The 19,004-nt window shown below is 42.4% G+C and overlaps 1 protein-coding gene across 2 annotated transcripts in view; it reads left to right on the forward strand.

Moving 5' to 3' along the window:
* The first annotated feature begins 15,394 nt into the window (after positions 1-15,394).
* Positions 15,395-19,004, forward strand: part of LOC149783143 (uncharacterized) — a 50,990-nt gene continuing 47,380 nt past the window's right edge. For both annotated transcript variants that reach the window (XR_016413559.1, XM_089931369.1), the window contains exon 1: positions 15,395-15,475. Coding sequence is in view for 1 of the 2 variants with exons in the window: in XM_089931369.1 (XP_089787495.1) it covers positions 15,404-15,475 (72 nt within the window). In the remaining variant the exon portion in view is untranslated. The remainder of the gene's footprint in view (positions 15,476-19,004) is intronic.

Genomic DNA, 19,004 nt, shown 5'->3' on the forward strand with positions numbered 1-19,004 from the left:
CACTGGCACTTGACACAACGTTCCCGTTCGAGGAGAATTTCAGGGAGGGATTGGGAAGCAGGTAACCGATGCAACTGCTCAATAAAATGGTCCACAATTGTTTGTCTCCTTGTTGCAAACTCAAATTGGCGATGGCTGCCCCGATGACACAATACACCACGAAGATTTGACAGAAAAAGACGATTTGCGTTTTAGGCACACGTTCTCCACACCACACCCACAAGGGTTGTTTTTGTAAATCTTGCACAGAAGAACTAGGGGAAGAAGGAGTGGTCGACGTAGCTGCGTCTGCTGCTGTGTGAAAGGGCATGATGGTCACTTCTTCTTTTTATAGTCGATGACTTGCGAAGCGTCGATCCAAGAATCGAAACTGGGTGGATATCCTTTCCAACGTACTTTGACTTCTTTGACACTTCGTTTGCCCACTTTACGGGTTCTGCGTTCGAGAATGCTTTCGATGTCGTACACGTCGTCTTCTTTTTTGGTGACACGTTGTAACTCGGGCAAATAAAACGTTCCTTTGAGTACTTCTCCGTTCATGTCTTCCAATTTATAGACGGCAGGATGACGGCCATGTACTCGTCCAGTGACGCGAAACAATTCGGTCGTCCAGTTAGGTAAGTAACCTTTGTCGAAAGTGCGTTTGGTTTTGCCAATGCGCACCCAATCTCCTACGGTCAACTCTCCACTTTTCTTGGGGACAGCCCTCGTCGGGGACGTACCGAACAGGCGCTCAAACACCAGCACTTCGTTGTCGGGAGTCACGTCTTGCGGGGCACGTCCGATGCTTCGATGGTAAGATTGGTTGTACGCTTGCACCAGGTGTGGTAAGATGTCGATGTACTTCAGAGTGTGGTGATGCGTAAAATATTTCCACATGCGTTCTTTCAAAGTGCGTTGAAAACGTTCCACGATGCTGGCTTTGGTTTCGGGATTCTCGGTGGTAAAAAAATGAATGTCACGTTTCTTTAATTCTTTTTGGAAAGCTTGGTTCAGAAATTCGGTGCCTTTGTCCGTTTGCCATCGAAGAGGGCGACGACCGCTTTGTTTCAACACCCGTTGCAGGGCTCGCACTAACTCGCTGCTGGATTTGGAAGTCAAGGGCACGACCCAGGCAAATTTGGAAAAGACGTCGATGACACAAAACAAATATTTGTAACCACGATTGTAGCTGGCCAAATGAGAGACATCGGCTAAATCGGCTTGCCATTGATGATCGATGCCTTCCACTCGGGTGCGACTTCTGGCAAACTTGCGTCGAATGGGTTTGTGCAAAGTGTAGGTAGCTTGTTCTTGTAACCATCGTTGCACTTGAGGTAAACGGAGACTTTTCAGTCGCGTTTTGGCAGCACGATACAATTTTTGAACTCCTGCGTAACCTGCAGGATGCGAGGGATCGTAGTAAATGCTGGCTAAGACTTTTTCCATTTTTTTATTTTGTATTGGTGTGTTAATAAGTCACCCACTCTTCGGTGATGCTACTTTGGGTGGGTCGAAAGGGTGGTTTGGAAACGGATTTACGTGTCCGATGGGCTACGGGAGTAGAAGTCGAAGGTAGTGGTGGAGGTGGCAATGGAATGGCTTTGGTTTTCTTTTCTTTTTTCACTTCTGGTTTCCCTTCTTTCTTTTTCACTTCTGTCGAAGAAGGCGTGGACATCATCTTTTTAACCCAAGCTTTCATTTCTTCTCGTTGGGGTGTGGGGGACGGGGTCAACAAGGATCCTGCAATCTTACTCGAAATGGGAGCTGCTGACGGTGTTTGAAACACTTCGCGCGTCTCTTCTTCCTCAGGTCTTTGTGGGGTAGCATCTCTGGTGACGGTTGGGGATGACAGTAGTGGTGGTGGTGGTGGTGGTAATGATGGTGCTGGACTTTTCATCAAGGTCTTAAAATCTTTTAGAGTGGGTAAAGCTGTTTCGTCTAAAGCTTTCTGGTGAAAGAGTTGCAGTCTTTGCAAGAGTTGACCATACTTTTGCGATTTTTCTGTTTCGGACAAATCTTGACGATCCATCAAGGACTGCAATTCGTGTTGTAACTGGGACATCTCGCTCAAATTGGGATTGGGAGGTAAATGCGGGGTGCGTTGTTCTTGCCACCGATGGTATTCCATCCATCGTTTGTAAGGCACTAAAGCTAGTTTTCGTCCTTCCATGGGGTTGTCAGGGGTGAATTCTGAGATCTTGGGACTTCCGAAGGCCTTTTTATCTTGCTCCCATCAGTCCTCCCAACATGGTTCCCAAGACTCCTTTTAGTATGGGGCCTAACAAGAGAGGTAAAATGCCTCCACGTTGGACCAACATCTTCTTTTTTTGACGAATGGGAATTTTCTTTTGAACCATTTTCCGAAGAACGTGACGATGTTTGCCTAAGCATTGTTTCTGGTGTTTGGACAAAGGGATCGTGCCTTTCAAAACGTTCAAACAACATTCGCACACGGTATCGATGACCTCTTTGGAGGCCGTTTGAATGAGTTTTTTTCGTAGGGGTGGAGAAGCTTTGGACAGGACAGATAACATGTCCCCATGTTTGGCTAAACGTGGTGGCAGTCCTTTCCTTTTTTTTCCTTGGGGTTTTCTGGAGGGTGACATTTTTTGCTTGTGGGTTCCGGGACATTCACCGAACAGACACTAACGTCGATGACTTAACGCACACCCTTTTATCTTTTTTTGGGACTATCGCTTTGTCATAAAGGTAACAATGTTTTTCCGAAAATCGCCAAGGAATCCTCCCCTTTGTTGGCGCCTCTTTTTCTTGGAACGACTGTGTCTTTTTTTAGGGTAACGTCGATGCTTGGCTAAGCGCTTTGTCGGATGACGCGTCTGCCTTTGTCTCTTTCTTTTGTGGCTTTTTGGAGGTGACATCTTTTACAAGTTCACTGATACCCCGACTTGGTCACAGGTCTTTTTATACTGGAACGCGTCGCCACTGATTGTCTTTACGTTTTATCAGTTTGAGGACAGGCATGACACGTCGTGCAGGGGTACGTAACGGACTAAATCGAGCCAGTTCTTGTTTGGACAAATCCAGTAAACTTTGTAACATGCCCGATCTTTCTTGGACTTTGATTTTGGGAGAAGGTACTTTGTGAGCAGCAGCCACTGCCGCTAAATTGGAAGGTCCTGCCACTGGGGAAGTTCTTTTGGGGGTCATCAACGGAGAAGTTCTTGGTGTAATCAACGTCTCCAAGTACTCTTCAGTTCCTGGTGACATCAACGGAGAAGTGGACAAACGTGAGGCTGCCGGAGACGCTGTGGCAGGTCGTGGCTTGCGAGTGTAAGGTTGCGTCCTGGCCGAAGTGCCTCTCTTGCGACTAGTTTTCTTCTTCTTCTGTGGACTTTTCTTTTTCTGGGGACTTTTTCTCTGTTTCTTTTTCTGGGGGCTTCTTTTCTTTTTCCGGGGTAATGGTGGTGTCTGGTAAGAGGAGGGTCCTGCCACTGGAGAAGTTCTTCTTGGGGACTTGGTCTTTTTCTTTTTCTTCTTGGGGCTTCGTTGAACTTTTGTCTTAGGGATAACTTTGGGGGCATTAGGATCCCATCTTAAGAGTGAGCGAATGATGACCCCTCCTAGAGTACCGCTCCCTCCAGGTTTCAAAATGATTTGTTTTTTGGTTTGAGTGTCGATGCGGGGATCGGCCAGTTGGACCAAAGCGACTTTGTTTCTATCGAAAAAGCGTTGGGTTTGATGAGGAATCTGAATGATTCCTTGGAGTAATTGACGTGCCGTCACCGTGAACCATCGTAAGACTTCTTTGAGACTAGCTTCTAAGACACGAGCTCGTGTTTGTGGATCTTTTTCTCGGCTGATGCCATACAAGGCACGAATCAATTTGACGGAAAGATGCGACTGAAGGGACGTCATGTTCACACTGTGTGAGACAGACGAAAAAGGGTCTGAGGTTTTTATAGATTTTTTTCATGGGAGGAGTGAAATGAAGTCGAGGACGGAGACGTGTACAGGACAGGCCCTCCGTCTTGGCACCAGTGGTGAAACAAGTGGGTACGAAATCGCAAATCCTCGGGGGTCGTAGGTTTCAAATCGACGAGTAAATAGGCGTGTGGAGTTTGAGTGGCATCGTCGTACGCCTGAGTCAGCCAAGGCGTTCCTAACTGTTTGGCTAAGACTTGCACTTGCGATTTATCTCGAGGGCTTTTAAACAAGACCACGTAATGCGCATTGAGACTGATGGTGCGATGGGCTTTACTTTGTTGAAACAAATTTTGGGTGATGTAAACGACACTGGCATTACGGTGATGCCCTTTGCGCGTGAACCACAATTTAATTTCTTCTTCGTCTTCTCCTAACATGTCGTCGAAAATGACCAAATGGGTTAGACGGGAGTCAGAGACGATGCCATCGTCTTCTTTAGGAATGCCTTCCACAAACACGATGGAATCGCCTTGACTTTCTCGCAAGAGGTTGTACGCCGATTGCCACTCTTTGTAACACCACACGATCCGTTGAGGGGGCCGATCGATCAAATGATGTTTATGTTCGATCAAACGTTTGACGAATTCGGTTTTGCCAGAACCGCTAGGTCCAGCAATGAGCATGTTAAAGGGATGGCGAAGATACAAAGCCTCCCAACTGGCACGATCTAAGTGTTCGTCGATGACTTTGACAGTAGAGGAAGAGGGAGCAGAGACAGCAGAGGTAGCCATGGTGTGAGAAATGTCACTTGTGACACGAAAAACAAACAAGACAAGAGTTTATATACTTTTTCAGAACACGTTTATTGAATGTTTCAAATATGAACACGAAAGACAAAAATACATACAACCCAAATAGTGATGTACAGGAATATAAAACACAGCAAAGCGATCAAAGTGGAATATAAACAAGTGTCTGTACAACATGTTTTGGGTAACCAAGATGTCCTAGGGACAGTGTGTAATGTTCTTACAGTCTCTACATGAGGTATTGTCACACAAGTGTCCTCCCGGAATGACCTTTCAGGCATGTCCATGACAGTCCTGTCCTGAAGCGAGTGGTTGTTCTCGGTGACGGGTTCTTCTGGCACCGTCACTAACACGGGTTGAAAAGTAACTTTTTTCCTTGAACAACTCTTGTGCATACTGGGCCACTTCTTGGGTCCAAGCCTCAAAACCCCCCTTTTTCCAATCACGAACATCTGTCCAATGAGGGTGTAAGTCACAAGCTACACACACATCGTCATACACGTCTTGGGTCGCTAAAAGTTGACGAATCTTTTTTTCCTGTTGAGGTCGAGAAGTATCCAGATGAAAACGCAAGGCTTTGAGCAAAAGGAGTTTTTCGTGACCATTTAAGGCCATGGAGGTGGTAAGTACTGATCGTAAAGAGTCCACAAGGAATCGGCTGGTAAACGAAATCCCAGAAAACAAGTCACTAAGACACACACCACTTGTCGTCCCAAATTGAATGGATATAGTTCTTGTAATAATTGATGGTAATGATCCACGGTTTGAATATGGTCATTGAGTTCCTTCCACGGAATCTGTTGAATGATATGTGACATAATCCGTGGCATGACAACTTGATTTTATAGTGTCTTTGTTTCAGAAGCAATAAAGGTAATTTCTAACCAAACACGTTCGTTCTCCAGTAGGGAATTTAAATGTTACATACTGTAACTGAAACGTCAGAGTTTGTCTAGATGTTTCGTCTTTTTCTAAGCAGATTCCATGTAACAAATGTTGGTAATCCTTTAACTCGTCTTCCTCAATACGTTGCAGTAAGTGAATCTCCAAGTAACCAAAATTACGAACGTCTAGCCCATCATCATTCATATACTGAAAGTATTCAACAAGGTCTGACCAGTGAAAAAATTTCTGACGAATCAGTCCTCTTATACCCTTCAGGTACCAGTGGTTAAAGATCTGGTGACGTAACGGATGCAATTGTTCTTTACGTTTCACTTGTATTTTCACCAGCTCTTGGTAAATCCTTTCTCTCAACTCCACAGGCAAAGCACGAATGTTCTCTTGTAAAGTATCCATGAATAGGTCATTGAGTTCCTTCCACGGAATCTGTTGGATGACATGTGATATAAACCGTGGCATGGCAGCCTCTTTTTATATTCTCTTTTTTTCGGATGCAATAGACGTACTTTCTAGCCAGAGATCTTCGTTCTCCAGTAGGGAATCTAAATCTTGCATACTGTAACCGAAACGTCAGAGTTCGTTTAGGTGTTTCCTCTTCCTCTAAGTAGATTCCACGTAAAATATGTTGGTAATCCTTTAACTTGTCTTCCTCAATGCATTGCACTAGGTGAATCTCGAAGTAACCATAATCATGAACATGTCGATCATTAGCGACCTCAAAGTTTTGAACAATGTCTGACCATTGAAAGAATTTCTGACGAATCAGTTCTCTTATACCCTTCAGGTACCAGTGGTTAAAGATCTGGTGACGTATCGGATGCAATTGTTCTTTACGTTTCACTTGTATTTTGACCAGCTCTCGGTAAATCCTTTCTCTCAACTCCACAGGCAAAGCACGAATGTTCTCTTGTAAAGTATCCATGAATAGGTCATACTAAATCCTCTTTGGTCTGACACAAGAAATGTACTCTTTGCACAAACATGGTTTCACTTCAGTGTCGAATTTAAATCGTTGAGTCACTAATCTACACATTACAATTCGTTCAGAAGTTTCCTCTTTCACCAAGTTGACATTGTGTTTAAGATGTTGGCAATTTGTTAACTCTTCCTCTGGAATTCGATGCAGTACGTTTACAATGTAGTAGATAGAATCGTCAATACCAAACCATTCCTTTTTATAACCAGGAGGTCGTTGATCAATGTCTGTCCAATGGAACACTTTCAATTGAATCAGTCCTTGTATAGCCTTCAGGTACCAGTGGTTCAAACACCGGTGACGTAACGGATGCAATTGTTCTTTACGTTTCACTTGTATTTTGACCAGCTCTCGATAAATGCGTTCTCTCAACTCCACAGGCAAAGCACGAATGTTCTCTTGTAAAGTATCCATGAACAGATGATTATGGTAAAAAGTTTCTTCAATGTCTCGGTCCCACTAAGGGTAAGTAATGACAATTCGGTGACCATCGAGCATGTTCTACGTAGGCCGAATCTTGCGGTTCCCAGTGGTGAAGTGACACACCGCAACTGAAGCACTTGACTTTATCTCCTTCGCCCAAGTAGAAAAATCCGGCTCTGGCTAATTCTTCGGGGGTCGGTCCTCCCAGATACTTTGGCCATTTTCCTTTGAACGATTGAAGACGATTTTCAAAGTCGCAGTATTCCGACACACGCACAGGAAACGAATATTCGTCTTTCACAGGTTCGTTTCGATAAGGGTTGGGTGACATGAACAGGAGTTTGCTCAGGGCTGGATGACATCCGTAGGGGGGTAGACGTGAAGATGAACATTCCCCTTTAAACCCGGTAAAATGTCTAAGAGGACGAGCGGCATCGCTTTCGCATCCCTCAGGTTTGACACGCACAGCATCACTTTCCATGACAGGGGCAGTGAAAACAAAGTTCCCATGATGCTTTACGGCATCACTCAGGTCACAACGTGCAGCATCGGTCCCATCGCAAGGCTCACAATCGCACTCGTCTGCAAACTCCGTTACGCAATTACAATGGTAACCACATGGACAATCGCAGTTTCCTTCCGGACATTTTCCGTCGCAATGCATGGGTCTTATCCATCCAGTATTAGTCACACTAGAGGAAGATACAACTTTTTTACAATCCCCAAACTGGAACGATGTCTTTTTCAAAGTATTCATCTTGTTCGCTCGGTCTTGGTAGTCACAATGAACTATCGATCTTGCCTAGGGTTCCTTTTTTATATACAGACCAATACCGACGTGACCGTACGGTAAGGTGAAATGATTGGGAAGTCGAACTCGCTTCTGGTACACGATTTGATAGACTTTTTCCAAGGGCCGACTGACGATGTGATGAGTGGGTAAACGTACAATCTTGTTCGGTTGGTGAGTGGTCACTTTAAAGTTTCCATCCTCTCCCGATTGCAAGGCTTCTTTCATTACCCCAAAGTTGACCACTCGACTGGTACGATAATTCAGAGTCAGTCCTTTCACTTTGCACGTCGTGTGCACTTCTCCTTGTTTGTCCCGGTATTGGTAGCCGTAATTTTTGGGACCGCCACTGACAAAACTTAGAATCTTGTCGTCGGGATGCTCGTCTGTCCAGGCTCCTAAACGGTCTCCTTCGATGCTAGGGTGATGTTGAATCGGGTGATGGATGTAGATGCAACTGTCCGTGTCAAAGTACAGGACGCGTTCTTCTAACAGTTCTAAAGCTTCGTACAATTTTAAGCGAGCATGGGCTGTCACGTAAGCCGCAATGATGACATTTCCAAAAGGGTCGTCATGTACAAAGTCCAGATCTTCTTCGTAATTGACCAAGATCAAATTCTCTCGAACGACGTCCACGTGTTTCATGTATTTGGTTTTGTCGTGAATCATCTGGAAGTAGCGGGAAGGTTCTGTCAAATATTCCGTCTTGGGTAAACACGGTCGTTGTGCCATTTTACCCCACAAGCAATTTAACATCACTTTGGCAAACGATCGCCTGCCTTCGTTTTTCTCGATGTGGTCTAAAGTGATACCTTCTTGTTCGTAATATTTCTCTTTGAATTGTATTTGGTCTTCGGGAGTGTGACACCAGGAAGGATAGCCGCTAGCTTCTTGCTTCAGTTTCAAAAAGGCATCCACGTAGTCTGCGAAAATGCCTTTCTGCGTGGGGTCACCCTTGCGATACTGTTGTGTCTTGGGAAAGTGGCAAATTTCGTACACTTCTAACAGTTGGTATCCCATGTCCAGAGCTTTGAACAATTCCACGCTGACCCAGGTTCCCGTCAAGGCCCGTTCTTCCTGGCTGTGCTGACAAGGCTGGTCTTGGTTGCACGTTTCGGCACAAGTACGGCACAAGGGAAACATCACTTTGCCTTGACAATGGTGAGGTAAGACGGGATGGTATAGGTTCGTGGGAGGCAAAACTTTGCACTTGATCAAGCCTTCGTATTGTCGAATGTTGACCAGGTCGATGTGTTCCGTCAACAATTGCGGGTGCCCTACAGGAAAGCGAGAATATTTGCACACGTAGGGATACAGCGAACACACGTCCAAGTATTTGATTTCTTCTCCTTTCTCTTCGTCGGCTTGGTACAGCAAACAGGTGGCATTGGTCCTTCCTCCGTACAAACTATCCCTCGGGTTCAGCGGGTCCATCAGCTTGTAACTTTCCACGAGACGTTTAAACTCGGGATCGGTTTTCATACGGTGATCGTACTCGTGTTCCCACATTTCCACCACTTGGTATCCTTCCTGTTCTAACTTTAGGCGTCGCTGACAAGTGTCCTGGTACAAGTCTTCCATGGTTCGTGGCAAAAACTGATTTTTAGTACCACGGTCAGGGTAACAGACGGGACATCCGTGAAATAAGCAACCGTTAAACTCGTACACGATCTTGGGCTTTTCTAAGTCCCAGCCATCGACCGAATACGTTCCGATGGTCTTTTCGCCCCCTCCGTTGCGGGCATGCTGAATCCACTTGTCTTCCTTGTCGCACAAGTAATGTAACCAACGTAGGGCTTTGACCGAGTATTGACGTTTGACAAAGTGGGTCGTTTGAGGACTGATGACAGCCACGGTGTTTTCAGGCATGAATCGTTGTCGATACACTAAGGAACACGCTTTGGCAATGGTGCAAGCTTCTTTCAAAGGATCGACCCCTCCGTGTTCCATGAACAGTTCTCGAAATTTTCCACAGCAACGCCGTAAAATGTCCACGTCGGAACGACAATACTTTAGCATTTCTTCCTGAAAGTCGAAAGGGTCCGAGGCGTGAGCCTGGTACCAAGCGTAGAAAGCTTCTCGTTGTTCGGTACGCATGTTGTCGGGGTCGTAATAGTGAGCCTCAGGTAAATGGGGTAGAACGGCGTGTTGATTGGCTTCCGTATTGAAAAAGTGTGGAAAGTACCCTTTAGCCATTTCTGTCATTCCAAACGTTTTAGGCATTCGACTCAAAGGCATGGCCAAATAGCTCATCGAATCTTTAAACTGTACTTGTCCCACTTGCATGAAAATGATTTTGGCCCCGTTCAAAGTCACTTTAGGACGCTCGGTGCCTTGTTCCGTATAGTACCTCAAAAGAAACTGTCCATCGTATCCGGAAAAATTGTGAGCCATCACCGTGGCATGACGATGACAATCTCCGTAACGTTCGATGTCGTCTTGGCTCCACGTCTTGTCGACGGGGTCTAAGACCCATTGGGCAAAATCGGCTAACGTATTTGGTCCCCGAAAGATTTTTTCACGCCCTCCAGGAATCTTGCTGCAGTGAGGGCAATGACTGAAGATAGGTTCTTGAATGCACTTCTCGCACGCTCGATGAGCCACGCAGAAATTAGGGATGTGAATGCCAGTCTCTTGCATGCATTCGAAATCGAAAAAGATGAAATTGCCTTTCTTCTTGTGACCGTCCTCTTTCTCTGGTGGGGGTTGGTATTTTTGCACGTAACATTGGTGTTCCAAGTCCCCGATGTGGTGACAAATGTGACATTTTTTCTTTCCTGAACATACGTGTGCCTTGGTATTATTGGTACGTATGACTTGTTCACACGTAGAGCACAATCTCAGCAGTTGACAAGCGCATTTCTTCTGTGAACCTTGCGTCTTCAAATGTTGTTGGTAACATTTAGGGCTGACAAACGTGCGCAGACAAGTGGAACAAGGCACTGGTTCTTCGCTCAGACAGGGTGGAGAGGCCAAACATCCTGAGCATTTCCATCCACAATGTTTGTGTTGCTCTCGATTATTATAACCATAGTCACATTTCTCACAATAATAAACATATCTCAGGAATCCAGTGATACTGGTAATGGTATCGAAATGGTCATCGTGATGATAAAGGTGAATGTATTTTCCGTCCTTAAAGTCTTGGCCTCGAAACAACAGAGGTCCGCGCACTTCTTGAGGGTGCACTTTCAAGGTGTATCGTGGAGCTAGGGCATCTTGCAATTTTTGCATCTCTGGAATGCCACAGGGTGTGTCTTTGGGCAATCCGGCTTGTTGTAACAGGAGTTCTGCTTCGTTTCGTTGTTTGGCTCGGTCGGAACGTTGAATAGTGTCCCAGGTTCTTTTCCATTCTACCGTGTCGTTCTTGTTGGCATAGGTTCGTCCCACCACGATGGCACGGGCTAAACACATCTGGTCATGAGGGTTGTTAATTCGGACGAGACTCGTTTTGGTGTTGCGAAGGTCGTCCACCAATAACATCTTTTTGCGTCCTGTCCCTTGAGGAGGAGAGACGTGGGTCATGTCCAGTGTGGCTTTACCATCGGTGATGTCAAACTGATCATTAGATTGTTGTACGTGTTGAATCTTGTCCATGACTTTGGAAGCAGTCAATTCTGCAGGGGTGCTAAACTCGATCCAAACAGGGGATTTCAAACCGTCGTGTTGTATGGAAAGTCTCAAGCGATCGTCTTCTTTGGGTTGACATTGCTGCTTGAGTGAAGTGAGCAAAGAATCCCACACCTCGGTGATGAACACTTCTGCTTTCTCTAACGGCACTTCAGCCTTGAAATCTTTAAACTTCACCGTGTATTTGTAAGCCGTGGTTCTAAATTTTCTAGAGGAGCGCTTTTCCGTCTCTCGAATGGAATAGTACTTTTCAGGGTTGACAAAGGGTGGTGAACTTGGTTTAGAGGTTTCAAATTCTGGTTCACTCATGTCCTCTTCAAAATCACTGGCATGAATTTGTGCCAAGATTTCAGCCCTGGTACGAGGCGATAGATCACGTTTCTGCCTCTTACTTTCTTCTTCTTTCTTCTCGAATGAATGGGATCGTTTCATCTTGAAAGCAAAAAGTCAAATGACTCAAGTTCAAACACCATAAACTACTTTATAGTCATAGCAGACCAGCGTATATAAAAGGGTGTGTGTCTTGTCCTTTCACTATTCATTTCACTCTCGAGCCGAGCACAACGATGGAAGAGACTGACCAGATGGAACGTTTCGTCAGAGCTTTGCGAGGGGTCATTAGAAAATTCTCTTCAGACCAGCCTACGGACTACTCTCCTTCCTTTAGAGATAAAAGTCAAGATACTTGCTATATCTGTCAGAACAAAGGGCATTGGTCTTCAGAGTGTCCAGACCGTCAAAAAAGAAAAAAAACAGGGGATAAAAGAGACAAAAGTCAAGATACCTGTTATTATTGTAAAGAAAAAGGACATTGGTCTCCAGATTGCCCAAAAAAGAAACAAGAGGAGTCAGAAGAAAAGAGGAATTGTTCAGAAGAAGAGAGGGATTGTTCAGAGGAAGAGAGGGATTCTTCTGACGAAGAAAGAAGACAGGTGAAGAAAAAGAAACAGGAGAAAAAAAGAAGAAGGGAAGAAAGTGAGGAGGAAGAAGAGGAAAAGAGTGTGACGGTGAAGAAATTGAAAAAACGGAGAGACTAAACAAGGAGAAAAGAAGAAATCAATGAAATTTTAATTAAAGTGTTGTGATGAGAATTGTGAATTGGATTGTAAAAAATGGAGAAAAGAATAAATGAATGATATAAGGTAAGTGTCTTTGAGTTGTGATTTTAAAATAAGAAGCTACACTCACGCACTCATAGACAGACACGTACAATAAGGGTAAAATGGGTGGGGTTAATTTTTTTTTTTTTTTTTTTGAGTTATTGGCAAATTGAAATTGTATTTCTTTTCGAGAAATGTGGGTGGCCCTGAAAAGGGCCTTTTTCTTCATGGTGAAAGGGTGAGTTTAAGCAATCAACTTTAACTGCCTTATGCCTTTACCACGGCCAAGGCCTACTTCTGGACTGCGTAATGTTGATGATGATGATAATGATTGGGTTGAAATCACTAAGGGTGGTACGGTAGGCTTAGTCACAGGGTTGACATGTTTGGCTCGGGAAGGTCGTATTCTCTTCGGTCGTGATAAAGAAGTCTGATACATTTGTTTCAGACTTCTTAACTCCGCTAAAATGTCCAACAGTACCGTGACCGTTTGATTTTCACCCTCTTGTTTCTTTGCTGCTACTTCTTCTTGCTGTTGTTTTTTTCTTACCTCTTCTTCTTGTTGCTGTTGCTGTAGGAGAAAAGCCTGTTCCGCTTCCTTTTGTCGTTGTATAAATTTCTCCAATTCTTCTTTCTGTCTCTGTCTAAAATTCTCCACTTGCGGTAATGAAGAAGGTAACGAAGGTTCCGGAACAAATTCTTGCGAGGAGAGAAAATCCACAAAATCCCAATTCACCTCTTCTGAAAGTAAGTCCGAGTTCCCTTGGGCAGTCTCCCCTGCTGGTGCACCCCAATGGATCGTTTTCTGAGTTTCCGTCATGTTGAATCACTGTCGCATAGATTGACTGCACACAAGCGCTAGCGAATCTAAATAGACTAAGTGACGTCACAGACTGGTCTCTTCGGATTGGATGCGAGCTGACTGAATTCTGTAACGCGTGTTCGGATTGGTAAATGAACTCAATCCGTTTCAATCCTTCCTCCGCCTATAAATAAGCGCCGTTCAATGCATTGATTCACCTGTTCTCGTCGCTTCAAGATGTGGACTACAGTTGAGTCATCCACCCTTGTGTCTTCCATGATGTTTCGGACAGACTTGCTCATGTATGTCCGATCGAAGTGGACCGTTGTCCACAGGACCAACACCAGCCTGTGGATACGTAGGATCTACGTCGAAAGACAAGGATGCCTGAAAAGAGTGCTGATGTACGGACCAACAGTAAGACGCAGCCTAAGGACAAGAAGAAGACCAATGCGGTGCCATTTATGTTAATGAATACATTAACATAAAAATCAAAGGCCCTTTTCAGGGCCAGCCATATTTCTCGAAAAGAGATAGTCTTTGAATTGCCTACCCCTTTTTTAAAAAAATTTTTTAAAAAAAATCCCATGTTAAATTCCCCTTGTCCGTAGAGTGACCCACGATTTATTGCCATGTTAAATTCCCCTTGTCCGTAGAGTGACCCACGATTTTCTCCATGTTAATTCCCCTTGTCCGTAGAGTGACCCACGATTTTTCGCCATGTTAAATTTCCATTGTCCGTAGAGTGACCCAGGGGTCCCTGTAATGCTAATTCCCATTGTCCGTAGGGTGACCCCTTTCACTACTCGCATGTTTCAAAAATGTTGTTTTATCATTATAACTGTCCACGGCAAGTATAGGTAAATTTACCTCCTTATGTGGAGAATACCATCATCGCTAAATTTATCATAAACTCTTTCTTGTTCTGATGTATCATCCTTTTTAATTCTATATCTTCAAGTATTTCTTCATCTGCATCTATAAGCTGAGCATCATCTACTTATCTGAAATATCTTTTAAAATAATTTTTGTTTGTTTGGTTCTTTTAGCTAACTTTGCAGTGTGCTCATCAGTTTGTTTTAACGTTGGAAGAAGACATTCAGTACCTTTTGCAGTAACCTTCGCAACCGGTTTAAATAATTGTTCTGAACCTTCTGCAAATTCAACCTGAGATTTTTGACGTTCTTGTAGTTTTTGCCTGACAGAGTCGCGAACAGGAAGAAATGTTTTGCTTGCTTCTAATCTCTCTCGAGCTAATCTAGCAGTATAAAACTCCATAGCTGGTGCCATTATTGATATGATAATGATCTAATAATAGCAGCAGTGAGAGTGCGACCTCGATGAAACGTCCCGCGGTAAACAAAAACACACATATAAATTTAAAAAAACCACAAACAAAGACAAAGTAATTTTTTTTGCAAACCTAATTAGAGAAACTCTCGGTAAAGTTAGAGGCTATGTTTTAGCGTTAGTGACCTTATATTTTTTTATTTTTTCGTATGAGGCCTTTGTTTTCAAAATGACTTTTTCAGCAAAAGGTCTGTTCACACTCTCTGCTGCTTAACCAAAAATTAAGTTCCACTTCAGTATGCTATCCCTAGATGATACAACTAACCAAATAATATTTATTTGGGTCACACTTTTCTCTAGATATATTGAAATGCTTGAAGAAGGTCTCTATTATTATTATTATTATTATTGTTGTTGTTGTTGTTGTTATTATTATTATTATTATTATTATTATTATTATTAACAATGACAGCAACAAAACCAAACAATTAATAATTTTATTACTCTGAAGCAGGAATATCATATTCTGATTAAAATCGATTTTTTTTTCCTGCAGTGGAAAACTAGATTATATAAACTTATATTATGAACAATTTAACAAGGAATAGTTTTGAATGAAGTTTTGCTGTAATATTAATGTCAAATCTTGACAAATAATTACCAATAAAATAACTAAAATCAGAACACTTTTTTTCACATTGAAAAGTTATCTTGTATTAGATAACTGTTTCTGACCGACTAGAAAATGATTTACCTGTGAAGACTTGAAATATAGTCCGAACAGAGTGGTTTCCCTTAACGCCGAACGTCATCATGGCGGATACAGTGCGGTTGAAAGTGCTGAAATGCAAGAAATATTTAGAAGGCAATCTGGATGATTCAAAGGTGATTTGAAAACTGATTAATCTGAAGCGAATTTTAGTTATATATAGTACATTTTATTTGACGATACATAGTCAGGTTTCTGTTACTTTGTTATCGTATTACTTCGCGAGTGAGTGTAGTATTCAATTTAATTTTCATTCCCGCATATGGTACAGTGTGATGCCTCTAAAGAGCGACCGTATAGGAGACTAAGATTATTGTTTGATATTCAGTGAAAAATAAACATTTTTCTAGCTGGAAACTTGAAAGTGGCATAGGTACTGTAATACAATATTAGCAGGGTGGGTGGGTGTATACTGGCTGAATGGGACGGGACTATTGCCTATTTCGAACGAAATTATGGGCAGCCTCGGACCTTGTAAAATATTATATAATAAAGAAAACACCATATACACCTTCTTCCAACAGAGTTAACACAACCATTTTTGCCGCATTATTGTATTTGCCATTTTTTATTAACATCTCTTTAATTCCACTCATAAATGTGAGAATATTTTTACAAAGATGACTGCACTGTAAGAACGGCATAAGAGTTCTTAACATTACAAAAACTGTATTTTACCCATTTCCAAGAATGCAACACAGCCGTTATTGAATGGAGATGTAAATGCACAATAAACAATCTGTTTTGTCTACAAGAAAGAATGTTGCATGTGGCTTGTAAACAAAGTTTAAGTGATTGTATAGGGGTTAAGGTGAAACCACATATTGTAGATTAAGACACCTGTTAATGTTTGTGTGTTTTGGATTTTTAGTTATGTCGCTATAATGTCTGCACTGTGGCAGTTTATAGTGATGTATATGACTGGGATATCATGCCACAAACATAGCATGATGTCCCATGCAATCCCATTTTCCTGACACCAGGCTGAGCAATCCTAACACTATCTCTTAATGCTGAGCGCCTAGCTGAAAACAGAATGTCAAAGAGACTGAGAGATTCATGGAATGATTAAGAAATTTTCCATGGACCGCAAAGTGAGAAAACAATGGAACATTGCTATCTTTTTGCACTCAGTCATATTTCCAGACAGTAATATAATAAGAAATAGTTAAAAATATCAACTGCCACTGAAACAAGGAGTTAAATTCAGTTTATTTTCTAAAATGGCTCCAAACTGCAAGAGTGGAAAACATTTCAAAACAATTTTGACACAAACTCTATAAATGTATGTGAAGTACATTCACATGTGTCTTGATACCATAGTGTTCATTTACAGAGGCCACTGATATTATAGACGAGTAACCTCAAGTTTACAACTTCACGTTTAGGGTTAACTTATAAGAAGACATAGATCTTTATGACTTAGTTAACAGTTGGTGAAATTTTGAATGCAACACTAAAAAATGTATACATAAGTTTCTTGTTCTAGTGGCTGTTGATAATCATGTATACCTATTGGCAATTGCAACACTAATCTAATCTTGTTGGTTAGAGGAAGTTACAGTATGTAGTTTCAGCTGTGCACATATTGAAGCCAAAATACATGGTGTACAGGCCAAGAAGGGCACATAAACCTTAAAGTTTGGGGCCCCTGGTGGTCTAAGGCACTTACCTTTACAGTTCACTGAGATCTCACTTCTGTCTGTGTGTGTTGGCATCTCTTGCTTGACTAATAGGGGTATATGAGAAATCCAGAAGCAGTGGGGGCCGAGTGGTCTAAAGCGCTTTCATTACAGATCACTGCCATCTCACCTCTGTCTGCGTGGGTTCGAGTCTAGGATTCGGCCTATGTGGGTATGTGAGAAAGCTCGCCAGTAGCTTCTTGTGGATCGGTGGTTCTTCCCGGGGTTTTCCTGGGTTCTTCCTCCACCATTAATACTGGCCGCCATGCATAGCCTATCGTGTGCTGAAAAATGGCATTAAACCCCACAACAACAACAACCAGAAGCAGTGGGGTCAGAATTGCAAGGTGATTCTGATAGCCTCCCTCAGATGGGACAAGTTCTGATTCACCGATCTGTTTGATTAGCGATTGATCTATCCAAATGTTGTTGACATTTCTGGTAGCAGAGATTAACCAGATGAGGCATTATCTCGTAATCTATCTTTCGTCAGATTTTTGGCTGCTTGCTAATAATTAATATATTCTACACAGAATGACATTTGTGTGTGGATGGTAAGTAACGTCTTCTTTCCACTTAGAATTAAATCCTTCAGAACACACACATTTTCTGTACTAAGTCTTGTCATTAGACCAGAACACCGGCATATATGTCGTCTGTTGATCCTTTGTTAAATTTCTGATGCATGAGTGGAATGTAGCATCACTCTCCTACCACAAATGTAAAAAAAAAAAAGCCCCCCCCCCATCTTACTTATTGGTTTAATCATTAGGTAGGGAGGAACTATAACTACAATCGACCAAATGACGGCCAATTCCTTTTCTAAAAGTGTACCCAGATAACATAGTTTGTTGAAATTTCAAAGAAAACATTACTTTTGAAGCACTGACTGTTATGAAAACGTACCAAGCAAATAGGGAAAAAATCAGTCTCAATCATGCAATACAATTATTTGATGTTGTCACCACAATAAGAAATGTGCATTTGTTTGGTTCTCCAAAACGTGTTTAGTGGTGGCTTCAATAATGCATGCACCTTTCATCAAAGTAAGCTGACTACAATCTTCAGTAAAAACAAAGAACTTTTCTTCAAAGAAGTCAATATCAAATTTAAATGAAAGTGATGAAATCTGATGGATTTTTTCATTTTTCAACATGACTGGAACACGTTTACCATGCCTGAAAGTATCCATTTTGCAGGGAAAAAGTTTGTGCTTACGAACGCTACCAATGGCGGCTTAAAAGACAAACTAACTTTTACCGACTTGGGACGTACTGAAAAGTAAATGTGCTTCATCATTTGTTTTATGATTGTGCTGTTTATCCATTGAATTCAGACCTATATGAACTGTGACAAAATTATTGAATATTTTAAATCTGTCTGTGTGTGTGTTTTTTCAGTGGAATTATTTATATTGTGGATTCAATGTATATGATGAGATTCGCGGGTTAGTACATGGTGTTGATAGTGTATTCATGCTATACATAAGACATGTATATATAAACATTATACACGTATATGTACCAATCCATTCTCTAAATAAAGCAAAACATTGTATATGCCTTCTCTGTTTTCATTATGGGTGTATTTCCCATTTAACATGCACCGATTTAAGATAGTAACTGTGCCAATGAAGCACATATTTTACCGCCCACATGTATTTCCTGCCCCCCCCCCCCATTGTTTGGTGTACATGCATCCTTTTCTTCAGCTGACTGACCTGATTGCTTATAACACGGTTCGGTCTGTAACATGGTCAGGCTCTATGGCTCCCATATGCCGTGTTATAGCAGGGTCACACTGTACAAGTACATATAATGTGGTTTCATAATTCAGAAGTCAGGTGATCAGACCGTTAAGTGAAAAACGGTGGCATGAGTGAGAAGATAAGGAAGATGCAGATACTTTGTGAGGAAAACCAATATTTTTGCTTATTGTCTTGCGAAAAATTGTTGAAGGATTG

The sequence above is a fragment of the Sinohyriopsis cumingii genome, chromosome 14, assembly GCF_028554795.1.
Source record: "Sinohyriopsis cumingii isolate HCF-2022 chromosome 14, ASM2855479v2, whole genome shotgun sequence".
Taxonomy (NCBI): Eukaryota; Metazoa; Mollusca; class Bivalvia; order Unionida; family Unionidae; genus Sinohyriopsis; species Sinohyriopsis cumingii.